Below are 19,075 nucleotides of genomic sequence, written 5' to 3' on the forward strand. Positions count from 1 at the left end.
TCCCATCCATTCCTTACAAACAATGATCACTGCATGATACGGTTTAATATTAAGATGGGTATAGAGAGGGTATAGAGAGGGCTCATTCAAAAGTAAAGGCACTAGACTTCTAAAGTCGGACAAGCGTTGTTGAATAGACTGCTGGGCCCCACCACTGGCGGACTCAGCAGGGACCTCAATCCCTTCTTTAACAAGCAGGTTCCCGGGCTTCTCCAATAGTAGTTACTCACTTAGGGACTCCATTCAAAGTGATCAGCAACCCAAATGGGAATGTTCAGCAGTACCGTACATTGGCTTGTGTCAAACGCCCAGGTCACCTCTCGAAACATTCTTTTTATCCGCAGTGTACTAGAGGCAAGGTCCTAGTAGAGTTCCACATGGTGCCCCGTTTTACATCATTTTCAAATCACTTATCTTCAACCAACACATTAGTTACCAAATCTTCTTCTAATATAGGTTTATCTTTCAGAAATAACGCCAAGTGAGTAGAGTCCAAAAATTATGTACCTGTTATTCCCATAGGAAATTAAACACTTACAGGGAAATCTTAGGAAGAAAGTAGCTCGCACAGCCCAGACCCTAGGCTTAAGCTGAAGGAACTGTTTCCTCCTAGACCGTGTCTGTTTGGCTACATCAGGAAAAACCTGAAGTAGTTGACCACAAAAGATTTCCTGTTTCTTAGAAAAATACAATTTAAGAATATCCTGTTTTTCTAACTCTGTCCTAAACGTAACCACCAATGTAGCATGTTTTGCAATATAATCCTTAGAGGATTCCAGGAATTGAGATATGTTTAAACTGTCAAGGGAAACCAACTGATCCATTTGACCTTCCTCTGCTGAAGTTTTAGAGCTCCTAGGAATGTAATAAAAATTGTCAGGTGTAAATGAATCCACCTGTGGATATTGAAAAACATCTTTTAAGCACATTCTCAGGAGCTCAAGTGGAGCCAAATAATGATAAATTGGAAAATTAAGAAACCTAAGGTTTCTAGTTCTCATCAAGTTTTACATCTTCTCCAATTGAGAATGTAATAAGACACTGTCCTTATTATTTGACTTTGCAACTGACTGTAGAGTAGTAACAGAAGTATCAATTTTATCCACACTTTTTTAAATTAAATTCAGTTGGGTCTCATGATCGGATACCCTCACAGTAATTTCAGAGGAAAACTGACAGAGCTTGTGAAACAGTACCTTGTAGGGAAGTTTCAATTCTATTTACCACCAACCAAACATCTTGTAAAGTAATTGTTTTATCCTTTGGGAAAGACTCAATGTTTGGGCCTGATTCCATCTGGACAGGAACAAACATTGTGCACTTGCTAACACTGCGCTTTGCCTTAATGGCTCCATACTTGGGACACCAACCAATGATTGTGAAGGGGGTGATTCTATCCCATCTTTGGCGATTGAATCCAGACTCCCCTCTGATCTTAAAAGTGGTTGAAGAGGTGGTATGGATTCCCCAGATGATAGGAAAGCTGATTCAGATATATTAACCTTATCATTGTTAGATACCACTGAAGTGGGCTAAAGAAAACAATCAATAGATCCAACTGCTGAGGGAATTATTTTGCTTTTCTTTTTCCCATTCTTCAGTAAGAAAAATACTAATCAAAAAATCAAATATATATCAAAAGAAAAAAATTGTAAAAGCCTACCCCCTTCTCCTCTGGGCTCCGAAGGCCACGCCCCTTCGGACTCTACATCCACAAGCTGCGTTCCGCTGTGGGAAGATCTTTTTCAAGAGGCCGATTAGGACCTCTCCATCTGCGCTGCTGTCAGCAGATGGCCACAGGGGTGCCTGCTCCAAACTCCTGGAAAGCAGTCCTCCAGATCAGTAACAGCTCTTGTGTACATGTGTTTTAATATTAAACTGATTATTTACTTTGATTTATATGTATAGTTTTAGACAACTATTTTAATGTCAAGTTCAGACTGTAGTAAATAAGCAATTTTAGAGTTATGAGTTTGCAGCTGAACCATTATTGTAAACTATCTAGGTTAGTACTAGATGAGAGGTATATCAAGAAGCATAAATAATTTAATATATGGTCTTTTTTCAGTGATAAATGTTTTGTTTACACAAGTACAGTACCGTATTTCTCCATGTGTAGGCCGCAGGAAATTCCGATTTAGGGTTTTAAAAACTCTTAGATAAGCTGCCCCATGTTAGTAACCCTGGTTGCTTATCTAAGAGCTTTAAAAATCTAAATCGGCCTATACAATGGGGCGGCCTATACCGGCAATGCCATGTCACTGAGCATAAAGGCAATGCCATGTCACTGAGCAGGAACAGAGCGGGACACGGAGGCGGCCTTCAGCAGTGGGTCATCCCTTGGTGGATAGAAAAATGTGATGGGGAGAGCGGGAAGCACCCAGTGCAGGAGTGTAAGGTGCCTTCACACTCTCAAAGCCCAGCCCACCCGGGGCATCATCTCCTCCTCCCCCCCCCAAATACCTCCTCCACGTTGGCTGCCTCCGCCAAACATGCTGTGCAGGGAAGCGATGTTTGCAATCTCAAGCTTTGCCCCCACACCCTTTTTGATTGGCTATCATCAGTTCTTGCGACAACAGCAAATCAGGAAGGGTGCAGGGCAAGGCTTGAGATTGCAAACATCACTCCTGCCCTGCACAGTGTGTTTGAAGGAGGCAGGCACGGCAGTCCACAAGGTAATTTCCAGCGAGGGAGCTATTTAAGGGGGGATGTCATATTGTTCCATGTATAGACCGTTCCATTTAAGCAAGCCGCGCCCACTAGGCCAGCTTGCAAAATCTATGTATAGGCCACGGCCTATACATGGGGAAATACGGTAGACAGTTGCTTTCCTAACTTTAACTTCATTAACTTTTCCTCCTTACTAAATATAAAAGTAGAATATTACAGCTGTAGAAATTTTGAACTCTAATAGTCTTAAGGGTTATGTTTTCATTATTCCATGTTTATTTGTAAAGAACATACTTTGTGATTTTTTTCCAGTGAAATTGACATTTGGGTCCCTGAGCCAGATCATTCTGAAGTTCCTGTGGACTGGTGGGATGCAGATGCAGACAAGTCGCTCCTGCTTGGGGTTTTTAAGCATGGTAAGAAAGAAACATAGCTTTACAGATTGTTTTAGTTTATTTAAATCTGAAAGTTTAGTCATATTCATATTGAGTTGGGTGACACCCCTTCTTCAAATATTTTCTAGGTTCTCAACCTCCGCCAAAGGGCAAAGAGGACTATTTAATATCATATCAGACTCCACACTTGAATCTTAACAGTTCAGACTGATAATATTCTGAACCATTTTATGTGTGTTGTACTTACTTTTCTATTTATTTGTATTTTTTTTAATATTCCAGGTTACGAAAAATACAATACAATTCAGGGCAGACCCAGCACTGTGTTTCTTGGAGAGAGTAGGCAAACCAGATGAGAAAGCTGTGGCTGCAGAGCAGAGAGCTAATGACTATATCGATGGGTATGAAGATTTAGAAGCATTTAAAAAAAAAAAAAAAATTTAATAGGGATAATGATGTATATAGTATATAATGCTATTTGATTGTATATGTAGATAGCTTTCATACATTTGTTTCATTTGTATTTCATTTGTTATACAGTATAATCTTGATATAACGGACTTCAAGGGACCTGGAAAAACGGTCCGTTATATCCAGAGTTGCATTTTTTAAAAAACTTTATGTAGGTCAACTTGAAACAACGTTCAATCAATGAACAACAGTCACTGCACATCCATATCAGCAACACCAAAAACAAAACTCAGCAAAACATTGGTATGATTGCAAAACAAGAACACTAAAAGTTGTTCTAAAGCATTATGTCATACTGCTCTGGAAAGAAAAATACTCTGCCATTTTCTTCTGGTCTACATTTTGATACTATATCACCAGCATGCCACGTGCCTTGTAGGCGAAGCCTGCATGTTCATTATAACCGAAGAAAAGTACATCTAAAATCGGCTCTGGGGACCATATTGGTTGTCTGATATATCCGAAAGTCCGTTATATGCAAGTCCGCTCTATGTGATGATTTTCTGTATGTTTATAATGGGGCACGACCGGGACCAGTGGACCTCGTCCGCTATAGGCGAGGTTCCGTTATAATGAGATTATACTGTACTGTGTACTGCACTTATTTTAATACTAGTGTTTAAGCCCGTTACATTAATGTCTTTCTGTCTCTCTCCTTGCCCCCCTGTCTCTTTCTTCCTTTCTTTCTGTCTCTCTCCCTCCCGCTGTCTCTTTCTTTCTTTCTATCTTTGTTTCGTTCTGTCTCCCTTCCCCTTCTATCTTTCCTTTTTTCTATTTTTCTTTGTCTCTCTCCCTGTCCCATCTATCTTTTTTCTTTCTTTCTCTCTCCCTGCCCCGTCTATCTTTTTTTCTTTCTTTCTCTCTCCCTGCCCGTCTATTTTTTTTTTCTTTCTTTTCTCTCTCCCTGCCACCATTTTCTTTTTTTTTTTCTGTCTCTCCCTGCCACCGTCTATATTTTTTTTTTCTTTTTCTCTCCCTGGCCCGGTCTATGTTTTTTCTTTCTCTCTCCCTGCCCCGTCTATCTTTTTTTCTTTCTGTCTCTCTCCATGCCCCGTCTTTCTTTTTTTCTTTCTGTCTCTCTCCCTGCCCCGTCTTTCTTTTTTTCTGTCTTTATTTTTCTGTCTCTCCCTGCCACCGTCTATCTTTTTTTTTCTTTTACTCTCCCTCTCCCTGCTCCGTCTATCTTTTTTTCTTTATTTTTCTGTCTCTCCCTGCCCCATCTATCTTTTTTCTTTCTTTATTTTTCTGTCTCTCTCCCTCCTGCTCTTTCTTTCTTTCTTTCCTTCTTTCCTTCCTTCCTTCCTTCCTCTCTTCCTTCCTTCCTTCCTTCCTCTCTTCCTTCCTTCCTTCCTTCCTCTCTTCCTTCCTTCCTTCCTTCCTCTCTTCCTTCCTCTCTTCCTTCCTCCCTTCCTCTCTTTCTCTCCCTCCCCAGACCCTCACTGAAGCTGCCTTCCAGCTGTGCCAGCTAAAGAATCCCTTGCCCTTTCCTCAATCCAGCTGTGGCCAACTGCCCGCACACACCTGCCCAACTACAGAATGGACAAACGCGTCCCGTTTCCCCTCCGGACCATGTTCGCTCACCCTTGCTGCTGGATCGCCGCCTGATGCTTGCGAACTGCTGGGCCATGGTGAGCCAAACCGAGCCCCAGCGCGCACTTCCACACTCCTCCACGCTTTCACTTTCTCCAGGGGTGGGGGAGCTCCTTTAGCCCTCGCTCGCCGAGGTGATGGTGGCCCACCCCATCCGTGTACTCTCTCTCTCTCCTACCTGACCTCCAAATGCCTGTTTCTCTCACCCACCCAAAGCCTCTCTTTCTAGTGGCTATCTCATGTCTCTTCTCCTCACCAACCCAGGCCCCAACTCCCAATCAGGCATCTCGATTCCCTTGCTCCTGCCCCCAGGTGACCGTCTAACCTGCCGTTTCCTTCTTCGTGGTGTCAGCAATTGAAGCAGGGCACTGAAAGCTGGCTCCTCTCGTGCACTGAGACGCTTCCCTCCTCGGTGGTGTACTGCGCATACAGAGGCACAGAGTTTCAAGTGCGAATGCGCTCAGGGTTTTATTATAGTAGATGTTAACCACTTTGAGTAGTTCTTTGAGACTAGTAAAGCCCACAGCACTAAATGTAAGATTAGGTTGAGAGCTGTGTTCATCCTGTTGACCACTTGAATCTTTGCAAGTGTTAATAATGCCTGTTAGACAAGCATAAGAATAATCCAGAAATGTGATGAGCATGAACTTTTGAGGGTATAAAAGTCCCTTTAAAAATAAATGTCATGTGTCTATCATCTTTGAATAATTCTTGCATTGGTCCAATAAATGGTAGACTAGGGATCAACATGGGGCAGCAGCGATATGGCAGGGCTGAGCACAGCAGCACTTTTAAAGCATCTTATGTGGAGTGGGGCCTTTCAGCACCTGCCTGTATTCAAGTTTTGCCATGTCCTACCCCCTCTGACAGGAGGTTTGTGTTAGAGGGAACTGGATCCAGCAGGCCTCCATTGTGGTCATGTGCTGAAATGCCATGTGCCCTGTTTTGAAATATTAAGCCTACAGTGAAGTCCAGGAAGAGCAGAGGTAGGATGGCGTCAATATTGATGAAAACAAAAGTGGAGGAAGAGAAGAATGTAGGCCAGCAAGGGAAAGGGAAGAGAGAAAAGATGCTGGACACATTGGAGAAGGAGGGAACAAAAGGAAGGAATGATGCTGGAGATGGGTAGTGAGAGGAAAGAAGGGTGCTGTATGGGAGAAAGGACAGTAGGGAAGGGGAGTTAAGATGCTAGACAGCTTGGGGGAGGGAAGGGAAAGGTTAGAGTGACGCTAGATACTCGCAGACAGGGAAATGAAGGAGAGATATTGGACATCTGGTGGGAGAGGAGGTAAGGAAGGAGAGATGTAATGAGATGCTGGACATCTGAGGAAGAGAAAGGAAGGATTGATGCTGGACATTGGTGTAAAACCCTTGAGCAGCCCTGGTTGCAGAGCTTAGGATATAAGGCTGGCCATGTTTTAGAGGGATATGACAAATGATTTACAGGTTGTGATTGTACAGGCATTATAGTTGGTACATATATTATCCCAGGACAAGCAGGCATGATATTCTCACATGTGGGTGACGTCATCTACGGAGCCCCAGCGCGGACAGCTTTTCAAGCAAACTTGATTAAAGTTTCAAGTTTGCTATGCTGCACCACGCATGTGCATGCCTTCTTGCCCACTAGAGGGCGCATTCCCCACCTCGTGGTCCTCAGTTCAGTTTTTTCCGCGGAGCCAGAAGCCCTGTGGAATTTTTGCTCTTTAGTGTTTGCCTTCTGACACGCGTCTGAGTCATTTTTCTCGGATCGCTGTGCTTGCTTTCTTTTTTTTATTCGTTCGTGTGTTCGGTAATCGTCAAAAAAAAAACAAAGAACTTTTTTCGTCGGCTCCGGGGGCTCCCGGTAGCCGCGGCCGCGGGACCTCGTTACGTTCCCGGACGTTTTTCGATTTCATGTCCCGTCCTTTGACGGGCTTTAAAAAGTGCACCCGGTGCGATCGGCTGCTTTCAATCACCGATCCCCACCGGTGGTGCTTACTTTGCCTGGGTCCCGAGCACCCCACCGACTCCTGTCCTCGGTGCTCGACTTTTCAGCCGAGACCTCTCCGCCGCCGTCGCGCCAGAATGGCGGAGCTCTTTGCGGTGGACCCCGCGGCGGGGCAGGCCTCGACGTCGGCCTTGGCTTCGGCCCCGGCCTTGACCTCGGCCTCGACTCCCTTGACCTCGACCTCGGCCTCGACTCCCTTGACCTCGACCTCGCCGCGACATCCTGCTTCGTCGAAGCCTGCGTCCTCGACTTCGAAGTCGACGGGGGGTAAGTCCTCACTTTCTTCTTCAGTTCCAGCCTCGAAGAAGCCATCCTCAGGATCCTCGACGGGGGCGGGTGGGTCGTCTTCGGCCCCGCCCTGAGCGTCGAAGTCGGGTGCCCCGCGGGAATACTCGAGACTGAGGTCGCCCTCGAGGGAGCACCCGCCGGCCCCGGATCTACCAGCCATGATGGGGTTCCTGTTTTTCAGGACTTGCTCCGGGCCCTCATTGCCTCGGAGCTGTCCTGCGCCCTTGCGCATCTGCAGCCGGCTTCGGTCTCGAGTGCCCCGTCTTCGGCAGCCTCGGTCTCGGTGCCCTCGACTTCGGCCCCCGGGGTGGCTCCGGCCTCGACCCCGACCTTGCCCTCAACCTCAGTTGACCAGCCGGAGCGGAGTGTGCGGCCTCGGGACAGGGTGCGGCGAGTTCGGAGGATCTCTTCCACTTCTTCCTCGTCGAGGTCCTCCCGGGGCTCCTCGCCCTCGGGTCGGCCTCGGGCGAAGCGCCGGCCGAGGAAGCCCAAGCGTTCTAGGGGTTCTCCCTGGAGGCGCGGTCGCTCCTCGCCGACCGGGGCTGAGATGCTGCGTGTCTCGGAGCTCCGCCTCGATAATCCGAGGCTTATTCCGTTCCTCCGAGGGAGGGTTATCGAGAGACTCCTCGCCGAAACGGAAGGGGCAGGCCTTCGGTACCTGTCTCGTTCCCGGGGAACTTCCCAAAGGGGTTCCTCGGGGCATAGGCGGTCCCCCGACCCCCTCGAGGTTGCTCGGGGCGTCGTCGTGGGGTTCGGGGTCTGGTACTGGTAGGGAACCTTGGTATTCCCGTGAGGCTTCCCCTTCCTTTTTTGGCGACGCGGGCCTCTCGGTCTCCCTCCCCGCCGTCCAAGCCCTCCTCCTTTTCGAGATTTGTGCTTGATATGGGGAGGCCTTGGACCTTGATCTGGTGTCCGGTTCTCAATACACCAAGGAGTTTTTGGAGGAGCAGGATTTACCTTCTCCCCCGAGGGAGACTCCTCGTCTGCCTCTTAATAAGGTCCTCCATCAGACCTTCTTGAGGAACTTGGACTCCCCTCTTACAGTCACAGCGGTTCCATCAAAATGGAGTCGAAGTACCGTACCATCCCATGCAAGGGCTTCGAGAAAGCACAACTGTCTCACCAGTCGTTGCTGGTGGAGTCGGCGTTAAAGAAGTCCCAGCCTTCTAGGATCTAGGCTTCGGTCCCTCCCGGGCGGGAAGGGCGGACCCTGGACAAGTTTGGTCGCCGCCTCTACTCCAATTCCATGAATGGCGGCCAGGGTCCTTAATTATGCTTTCACTTTTTCATCTTATCTGAGGCAGATGGTGAAGGCATTACCCCGTTATCATGGGGTCATGCCGGATTCCCATAAGGGGGACTTTGATAAATTTATGGGCCAATTTGTCACAGCTGCGTCTATACCTTTTTCATGCTGTTTACGACGCATTTGAGTTGGCCTCCAGAGTCTCCGCCTTATGCAGTAGCGATGCGCCGTCTCGCATGGCTCCGAATGGTTGACATGGACCCGAACTTGCAGGAGCGCCTAGCCAATCTGCCATGTGTTGGATCGGAATTGTTCGATGAGTCCTTGGAGGCGGCGACCAAACGCCTGTCCGAACATGAGCGCTCCATCGCCTCCTTGGTCCGTCCTAAGCCACGGGTTACCGCCACAGAAGCCATTTAGACCTCCACCGCGGGCGATACCCTCAAAAGTCTACAACCAGCATTCTCGAGGCCTCCACCCCGGCGCCCCCCGCAGCAGGGCAGAGGGGCCCAGCCGAAACCTCAGACGCAAGGGGCGTCTAAGCCGGCGCCGTCTTTTTGATGTGATGAGCGGATGGGGGCGGGCCCCCTCCGCACTCTCGCCGGACCCCCTGCCCATCGGGGGCCGGCTGCGGGCCTTTCATTCGGCCTGGGCTATGATCACGTCAGACGCTTGGGTGCTCCGTCTCATCTCCGAGGGTTACTCGCTGAACTTCTCAGCCACGCCGCCGGAACAACCGCCAGGGGCATCTCTTTGCAATCGAGCCCAGCTTCCTCTTCTACTCTCGGAAGCCAGGGCCTTGTTGAGCCTTCGGGCGGTGGAGCCGGTCCCCCCAAACCAACGGGGGCGGGGGTTCTACTCCTGTTACTTTTTGGTCCCAAAGAAGACCGGGGACTTACGCCCCATTTTGGACCTCCGGAAGCTCAACAAGTTCCTGGTCCGGGAGAAGTTCCGTATGTTGTCGCTTCCGGTTCTCTACCCTCTGTTGGAGGAAGGGGACTGGATGTGCTCCCTAGACTTGAAGGAAGCGTATACACATGTTCCGGTGCATCCCGCCTTCCGCAAGTTCTTACGGTTCCAGGTGGGGGAGTTGCACCTTCAGTATCGGGTCCTCCCTTTCGGGCTGGCGTCGTCTCCATCGAGTCTTCACGAAGTGTATGGTGGTAGTCGTGGCTGCCCTGAGATCTCAGGGGCTGCAGGTCTTCCCCTACCTGGACGATTGGCTGATCAAGGCATCATCCAGGGAGGGGGTTATCTCAGCGACCCAACAGACTATCATCTTCCTTCAACGTCTGGGGTTCGAGGTGAACTTTCCCAAATCGCAGCTGTGCCCTGCTCAATCCCTTCAGTTTATCGGGGCTGTGCTGGACACGGTTCGCCTTCGTGCGTTCCTCCCCCCTCCGAGGCTGGAGGCTCTGCTTCGACTGTGCCGTCAGATTTCGCTGCAGCGCTCCGTCTCAGCGCACCATCTGATGATTCTACTTGGCCACATGGCGTCGAAGGTTCATGTCACACCGTTCGCCCGATTGCACCTGAAGACTCCCTCAGTGGACCTTGGCCTCCCAGTGGCGTCAGGATCGAGACTCGCTCTCCTTTCCAGTAACAGTGACTCCTTCCTTGAGACGCTCGCTCCGTTGGTGGACCAACTCTTCCAATCTTTCCGGGGGTTTTGCTCTTTCTCGTCCCTCCGCATTGCAAGGTCCTGACTCTTCGGAGTACGCGTGGGGGGCTCATCTCGACGGTCTGCGGACTCAAGGTCTATGGTCAGCGGAGGACCGTCTTTGTCACATCAATGTGTTGGAGCTTCGTGCCATTTTTCTGGCAGCTCGAGCGTTCTGCCACCTGCTGCGCGATCAGGTAGTCCTCGTATGGACGGACAACCAAGTGGCAATGTATTATGTAAACAAGCAAGGGGGGACGGGCTCTTGGTCCCTGTGCCGGGAAGCCCTGTGCCTTTGGGAATGGGCGGTCTCCCAGAACATCTTCCTGCGGGCGGTTTACATTCAGGGAGAGAAGAATTGTCTGGCCGACAAACTCAGTCGTCTTCTCCAGCCGCACGAGTGGTCACTAAACTCCCGAGTTCTGCAAGAGGTCTTCGACCGCTGGGGGACTCCTCAGGTGGATCTATTTGCCTCCCCGGAGACTCACAAACTGCCCCTCTATTGTTCTCGGATGTACTCCCCGGACCGTCTCGAGGCCGATGCCTTTCTTCTCGACTGGGGAGGGAGGTTCCTTTATGCGTTTCCTCCTTTCCCTCTGATTTTGAGGATGTTGGTTCATCTCAAGTCGTCCAGAGCCACTATGATTCTCATTGCGCCTCGTTGGCCTCGTCAGCACTGGTTCTCCCTGTTCCTTCAACTCAGTGTCAGGGAGCCTCTACTTCTGCCTGTTTTTTCCCTCTCTGCTGTCTCAGAGTCGGGGTTCGCTGTTGCATCCCAATCTTCAGTCCTTACATCTGACGGCTTGGGTTCCTTTCCCCTTGACTTCGGTTTCTGTTTCTCAGTCGGTCAGGGAGGTGTTGGAAGCCTCGCGCAAGGTCTCGACTCGGCTTTGTTATTCCCAGAAGTGGACCAGATTTTCATCCTGGTGTTCTTCGCACCATCTGGATCCGAGTTCGGTTCCGGTGTCCTCGGTTCTGGAGTATTTGTTGCATTTGTCCAAGTCTGGGCTGAAGACGACTTCTATTCGGGTGCATCTTAGTGCTATTGCTGCTTTCCATCGGCATCTCGAGGGTCGATCTCTCTCTCTTCATCTTCTGGTGATTCGTTTCATGAGGGGTCTAGTGAATGTTAATCCTCCTCTGAAACCTCCTCCTGTGGTTTGGGATCTTAATGTGGTCTTGGCTCAGCTGATGAAGCCTCCTTTTGAGCCTATGGACAAATCTCATCTTAAGTTTCTCACTTGGAAGGTGATCTTTTTACTTGCACTCACGTCCGCGCGTCGGATTAGTGAGTTGCAGGCTTTGGTTGCGGACCCGCCTTTTACTGTGTTCCATCATGACAAGGTGGTTCTTCGCACCCATCCAAAGTTTTTACCTAAGGTTGTGTCTGATTTCCACCTCAATCAGTCCATTGTTCTTCCGGTGTTCTTCCTGAAGCCCCACTCTCATCCTGGGGAGGCGGCGCTTCACACGCTTGACTGTAAGAGGGCGTTGGCTTTTTATCTTCAACGCACTGAGTCTCATCGGAAGGTTCCTCAATTATTTTTGTCCTTTGATCCTAATCGTTTGGGACGTCCTGTTTCCAAGCGCACCTTGTCCAACTGGTTGGCTGCTTGTATTTCTTTTTGCTACGCTCAGGCTGGTCTCGAGCTGCATGGTCGGGTCACGGGACATAAGGTCCGAGCGATGGCAGCTTTTGTTGCTTTCCTCCGGTCTACTCCGGTGGAGGACATTTGCAAGGCTGCCACTTGGTCTTCGGTTCATACTTTCACCTCCCACTACTGCCTGGATACGTTATCCAGGAGGGACGGCCGGTTTGGCCAGTCAGTTTTTGCGAAATCTGTTTTCCTAAAATTGCCATCCTCCCACCTGCCCTTTTTTGGGTTGGCTTGGAGGTCACCCACATGTGAGAATATCATGCCTGCTTGTCCTGGGATAAAGCACAGTTACTTACCGTAACAGGTGTTATCCAGGGACAGCAGGCATATATTCTCACAACCCGCCCTCCTCCCCGGGGATGGCTTCTTTGCTGGCTATGGAACTGAGGACCACGAGGTGGGGATGCGCCCTCTAGTGGGCAAGAAGGCATGCACATGCGTGGTGCAGCATAGCAAACTTGAAACTTTAATCAAGTTTGCTTGAAAAGCTGTCCACGCTGGGGCTCCGTAGATGACGTCACCCACATGTGAGAATATATGCCTGCTGTCCCTGGATAACACCTGTTACGGTAAGTGCTATACAGTCTGCTAAGTATTCCAAAGTAAGAGGGTGTAGTTGAAAATTTAATTTTTGTAAAAAAAAAAAAAATGCAAAATGTAAAAATACCCTGCTTATTTTATCTAATCTAATATTTGTGAGTCGCACAAACCTAAACAGGCTCTAGGCAACTTGAAAAGGAAAAGGGAAGAAAGGGTAAGAGGGGGAAGTGAGGAGGAAACCTAATCGTGCTAAGCAAACAGAACGGGTGCATATGGGATCTTATAAAATTAATTGTCGAAGAGAAGAGTTTTCAGTTTTTTTTCCAGATATTTCTGGATATTTAGGTATTACCTGACACACCTTTCCAATTTTCAGAAGTACTTTAACTGAAATCTAACATTTCTGTTGTTTTATAAATGTGCTTCTTAGTAGGACCAACTGTCCAAATAGGACAGTTTGAGAATAGGATCTTTATTAAAATTAGTGGAGGTTAGCTTTAGGAAAAAAAAATTTGTAAGATACCATTTGGACTAAGTATTTTCTTTACACTGCTGCTGTGCCTTGCCTTTTTCAGCAGGACATTATTTTTAATGTGGTTGTTTATTATAAAGAAGACATTGATATCATTTACTACTACTACTAATCATTTATATAGCGCTGAAAGGCTGCATGGTTATAAGAGTGAGAATGCTGGGGAACTTTTCTTATCCTTACTGGGGCCTTGCTAGTGTAGAAATGATTCTGGATAAACACAACACCTATTCTGGTTCTATAGGCGAGGTATTCTAGACAAGTGGGTTATCTCCCAATGCCTGCGAGCCATCTGCAGAAGGAATTCACTCCTGTGTTTTTTCTCTGACCCTTGTGTACTTCACTGAGAGCTCTACTGCCACCTGTAGTTTTTCCCTTGTACACGCAAGCCTGAAGAAGTGCTTCTGTTCTGCTTTACCCTTTTTCTTACCCCTTTCCAGAGTTTTGGTCTGTCATAGCATCGGTGACCCCAGGAGAGTTCCTTACCTCTCTGTATCTTGCAGAGGCTTACTTATATATTACCATTTATCAGACGCGCCAGAAATTCCTCTGGTTTCATGTTCTGGAAATTCATTCCCAGTTCTCAACTCTGCCTTTTGGCCTGGCAATGGCACCTCGTACCTTCACCAAGTAATAGGCTTGATAGTTTTTTTCTGGTTGTTTGCTCTGGTTTGTCCTTATTCAGGCTGGATTGAGGCCTATCCCTGCACTAGAGACAGCAGGAGAAGTGGCAAAGGTATTATTAAATGAAACATTTTGTAGCTAGATATGCTAATGTAAGTAATTGATAGGTGTGTGCTCAGCTTCCTCACCATTCTGGCAGGTTACCTTTTATACTTGTTTCATGGAACTTTTCTGATTTTTGTTATTATTCTATCTATCTTATGGCACACAGCAAATTGGTTTCACCTCAATTTAGTCACAAGGGAAATTGTTCCTCCTTTGTTAGGTATTCTTTTTTCCAGGCACTCTCCAATAAACCTCCAGCCCCTATTTTAGCTAGACCCTCTCCAAGGTTTCTTTGTTATCATTCTAGAACAGCTAAGACCAATTGATATGCTGGAAATAGTTCATGTCAACATTTTATTTCCTCTACTAGTCCAAATATTTCTCTTTCTTTGGGTAACATTACTATTTCCTCATATTTTATTGATATAGAGCAATCTTTCTGGCTTAACAGTGATCAAAATTATTTGTTACCTTCCTATGCTAACTGTTGATGGATCTGTGGCCCCTATGCTTAATGGTGGCTACATGAGGGATGGTATGGGACTTGTTATATTGGTTTTTGTCACCCCCCCATGAGGATCTCTGAGACGGGCATATCTGTTTTCCTTTCCTTTCTTTCTGTTTCCCTGTTCTGTTAGCCCGTTTTTCTTTCATTTTCCTTTGTTTACCCCCTAACTGTCCAAAGCGAAGTGCTCCCCCTTGTTTCTGAAGGGGAGTGGTTTGGGATGATACTTCTACCTTCTTATGGAGTTGGTAAGCTCACACAAAATGCACAATTTATACAGGCTACATACAAAAACAAGATTATACGGTGACGGGACAAAAGCGCACGAGACAAACGCGCACCGACAATTCAGCGCAAGACTTCAGTGCACAACAGGAAAACCTTTTAAAGGGCTCCGACAGGGGTGTGTGGATCTACTTAATAGGGATCGTGCTGCCTCGTTGGGGGGGTGTAAACCCCCCCCCCCATTATACTGAAAACTTAACTTTTTCCCTAAAAAATAGGGAAAAATTACATTTCCAGTATAATGTGGGGTTGCAACCCCCCAACCCCCCCCAACGCCAGCGCGATCCCCACCAATACCCCCCATCGGAGCCCTTTAAAAGAAGGTTTTCCTGTGGCGCGCTGAAGTCTTGCGCTGAATTGTCGGTGCTCGTTTGTCTCGCGTGCTTAAGACTATGAACTAGATTATACTACCATTAGATAATATTTTTCCTTGCATAGCTTTACAGTTAGCAAATTAATATCATTTAATAAAATAAAGCATGCTTATTTAAAGGATTCATACTTACAGTTGGCCAGCCATGCCCTCCATAAAAGCATACTTACTCCATTGCAACTTCGCTATCTCTCGCTCTGGGTTCAAGGTGATAGTGTTTGTGGCACATCACTTAAGGAAGATGGTGCACAGGTACACCCATTCTTGGACGATTGACTGATAAGAGCCCCCTCATTGGCCGGGGGTCGGCACACAATGAATCAGGTGATCCAGGTCCTGGAAGGCCTGGGTTGAATTGTGAATTACAGGAGAAACAATTTGACCATGACATAGTCCCTGGAATATCTAGAGGTCTTGTTCGACATGGCACTTGCTGAGTTTATCTTCCAGAGACATGCAGACAGAAGTTATACTCTCAGGTTTCTTGTCTTCTGGACAAAGTAGTTCCACCTGTGTGGGACTATCTCCAGGTTCTGGGGTCCATCGCGGCCTCCATAGATGTGGTCCCTTGAGGGTGCATATGTGTCCTAGAATGTGTTGCTCTCTCGCTGAGCTTCGCAAACAGAAGTGTTGTACATAGCTCTTCCTTTGACTCTGGAGGCTCAGGCCAGCATAGATTAGTGGCTCCTTCCTTAGTCCCTCTTCAGGGTCATGCTGTGGCGGATTGCATCTTGGGTTGTTGTGATGACAGATGCCAGTCTCTGTGGCTGGGGAGCCCATTGCAACGGTCATCCTATTCAGGGTCAATCAACCAGTTGGAACTGTGGACCATTAGCTTGGCTCTGGGGAAATTGCAGATTACTGTGGAGGCAGGGCAGGATTAATTCTTCGAGGGCCCCTAGGCACACAAGTACACTAGGCCCCCTAGCCCGACTCCCACCCACGCCCAACCTACAAACTAAACCCCTTTTTTTACAAAAGCACGAAAGAGGTTTTTAGCCCTGCTGGCAGGCTGAATGTTCTGTTCTGACGATCATAAGAATTCTATGACCATCGGAGCAGTGCAGAGCATTCAGCATGCTGGCTTGTGCTACAAACCAAAGGAACGGTACAGTTTAGGAGGTGAAGAAACAATGGTGCATATCCCCCAATACTGTACAAAACATAAAGATAGCAGATGTAAATTTGAAAAAAGAGAAATAACAAATCACTTTACAAATTAACAAATAAAACTAAAATAAAAATGGAAAACAAGTGATACCATTTTATTGAACTAATACATTTTTTTAATTAGCTTTCAGAGGTCTAAACCTCTTTCCTTGGGTCAGTAAAGTATACTGCTGTTACAGTATCCTGTCCTGAGGAAGAATTTGGTCTCTGAAAGTTAATCAAAATATATAAAATTAGTCCAATAAAAGGATCACTATTTCTATTTCTAAACATTTATCAACACAGCTACAATTATCCTAAAGCAAAAAAATAAAAAATATAATTTTTTTTCTACCTTTGCCATGTGGTTTCTGCTTTCCTCATCTTCTTGTCATTCTCTTCCTTCCATCCATTGTCTGCCACTTCCAGAAAATGTCTGTCTCCCTTTGCCATCTCTGCTCCTGCGCCCTCCCCCCCACCCCCCTTGGTCTGGCAACCATCACCTTCCCTCTGTTCCCCTTATAGTCTGGCATCTCTCTCCTTCCATCTCTCCTTTCCTCCCCCCCTGTGGTTTTTAGCATCTCTCTCTCTTCTCATTTCCTTCACTCGGATCTGATATCTGTGTCCTTCCCCTTTATTTGACTTCTCTATCCTCTCTCTTCCCTTTCCTTTTCTTCTCTAGTCTTCTTTCTCTATTTTCTGCCTCTGTCTAAATTAAATTATTTCTTACTATTCAGCCCTTAGTTTCCCTCTTTTCACTGTGTCTACTCACAGCTCGCCACCCCTTTCCTTCACCCCTCCACTATTTCACTAACTATCTTCTTCCCCCCCCCCAATCCAGCATGTGGGAAAGCAGAAGCAGTGGTGAGGAGGTGAGGGCTGGGCACAAATTCTCCCCACTTCCATCATCTGTCCTGCCCTGCCCCTTTCTTCCCACATCCATCATCTGCCCTGCTCCCTTCTGTCTCCCTTCTCCCCACTTCCATCATCTGTCCTGCCGTGCCCCTTTCTTCCACATCCATCATCTGCCCTGCTCCCTTCTGTCTCCCTTCTCCCCACTTCCATCATCTGTCCTGCCCTGCCCCTTTCTTCCCACATCCATCATCTGCCCTGCTCCTTTCTGTCTCCCTTTTCCCCACTTCCATCATCTGCACTGCCCCCTTCTCTCTTTTCCTCCACCCCAGGCTCATCTCACCACTCACCTTTCACTCCGAATTTTATTTTATTTTTTTAGAATGGTAGGCGACGCCCCCCCCCCCCAAAGCATCGATCGGCAATGTGGGATCCCCCATCGACGGACTGATCGGCGACTGACCACCTCCTCCCCATCGACAGAAAGTATGACAAGCAAGCAACGCGGGTAAGAAAGGCAACAGGATCTGTAAATTTGCAAGCGGTGCTGCTTGCCCAAAGCTTCCCTCTGATGCGCCCAGGCAGAAACAAGAAGCTGCGTCAGAGGGAAGCTTTGAGCAAGCAGCACTGCTTGCAGATTTACAATTCCTGTTGCCTTTCTTACCCGCGTTGCTTGCTTTTCTTACTTTCTGTCGATGGGGGGGTGATGCTGGAGGGGCCCATTGCCGTTTGGAAAAAAACCAATGTTGATGCCCCCCTGACCATTTTGCGCCCTAGGCACATGACTACTGGGCCTATTGGTTAATCTGGCCCTGTGTGGAGGGCCAAGTGGGCCAAATCTTCTCCGATAATGCAACAACGGTGGCATATGTCAAATTGCCAGGAGGCACCAAGAGTGCTTCTTTGGCTCGGGAAACCTTTCTCTGGGCAGAGCATCATTTCCAAGCCCTTTCTGCAGCACATATGGAGTTGACAGTGGAGTTGACAGTGTTCAAGCAGACTTCCTCAGCAAACAGACCTTGGATCCTGGCGAGTGGGTGCTGTCCTCGGCAGCATTTCAGACCATTGTGTGGCACTGGGGTCAGCCTCACTTCAACCTAATGGCAACAGCAAAGAACTCAAAAGCCGCCTAATTCTTCAGTTGAAAATTTGAACCCGGAAGTGAGAGCTAGACGCTCTAGTACAGCCATGGCCACAGGGAGTTCTACTGTATGTTTTTCCTCCCTTGCCCACGATAAGTCTAGTCCTTCGGCAGATTGCGACTTATCATGAAAGTGTTATTCTAGTAGCTCCAGACTGGCCTCGAAGACTGTAGTACGCAGATCTGATGCGTCTTTGCATAGGTTGCGGCCTTCGGTTGTGAGCTCTTCTAGACCTACTCTCTCAGGGTCCAGTCTGCATGGAGTATCCAGATTGCTTTGCTCTTAAGGCATGGCTATTGAATGCAAAACTTTGAAGCGCAGAGGATGTTTGATTTAGTCATTTCTACTCTTCTGTACTCTAAGACGTCAACTGCTGTGTTTGTCTATGTTAAGGCATGAAAGTCTTTCCAAAACTGGTGTGACCAGGCCAGTGTGGAGCTGTATTCTCCAGTTTCAGTGGTGCTAGCCTTTCTCCAGAAGGGCTTCACCATAGCTTCCCTTCAGTTCCAAGTCGCTGGACTCGCTTGGACATAGTCCTTCGCTTTCGTCTCACCCTGATATGGCCAGATTTGAAAGGTGCTCTTCACATTAGACTTCCAATCAAATCACTGTTCCTTTCGTGGGACCTTAACTTGGTTTTGTCTGACCTTACCATAGCTCTGTTTGAGCCTCTGAAAGACACTTCTCTCGTGGACCTGATGCTAAAGGCAGTTTCTGGTCACTTTTATTTCAGCAAGACGTGTCTTGGAACTCTAAGCTCTGTCTCGTAGAGAACCTTTCCTGAGGATCTCTGAGATGGGTATATCTCTCCGTACAGTTCCTTCATTTCTGCTGATGCTGGTGTCGTCTTTCCATGTTAATCAGGAAGTGTCTTTGCTTGTTTTTCAGCCTACTGCTTTTAAGAAACGGGACCAAATTTTGCAGAAATTGGATGTCTGCAGAGTTCTTCTGTACTATCTAGAGCAGTGGTTCCCAACCCTGTCCTGGAGGAACACCAGGC

At 47.7% G+C, this 19,075-nt stretch overlaps 1 protein-coding gene across 1 annotated transcript in view; it reads left to right on the forward strand.

The window, feature by feature from the left end:
- Nucleotides 1-19,075, forward strand: part of CHD9 (chromodomain helicase DNA binding protein 9) — a 499,652-nt gene that overhangs the window by 372,725 nt on the left and 107,852 nt on the right. Inside the window, 3 exon segments of the mRNA XM_033940083.1 lie at nt 2,983-3,086; nt 3,348-3,370; nt 3,372-3,466. Of these exon segments, the coding sequence (XP_033795974.1) occupies nt 2,983-3,086; nt 3,348-3,370; nt 3,372-3,466 (222 nt within the window).

Source organism: Geotrypetes seraphini, chromosome 4 (genome assembly GCF_902459505.1).
Source record: "Geotrypetes seraphini chromosome 4, aGeoSer1.1, whole genome shotgun sequence".
Taxonomy (NCBI): Eukaryota; Metazoa; Chordata; class Amphibia; order Gymnophiona; family Dermophiidae; genus Geotrypetes; species Geotrypetes seraphini.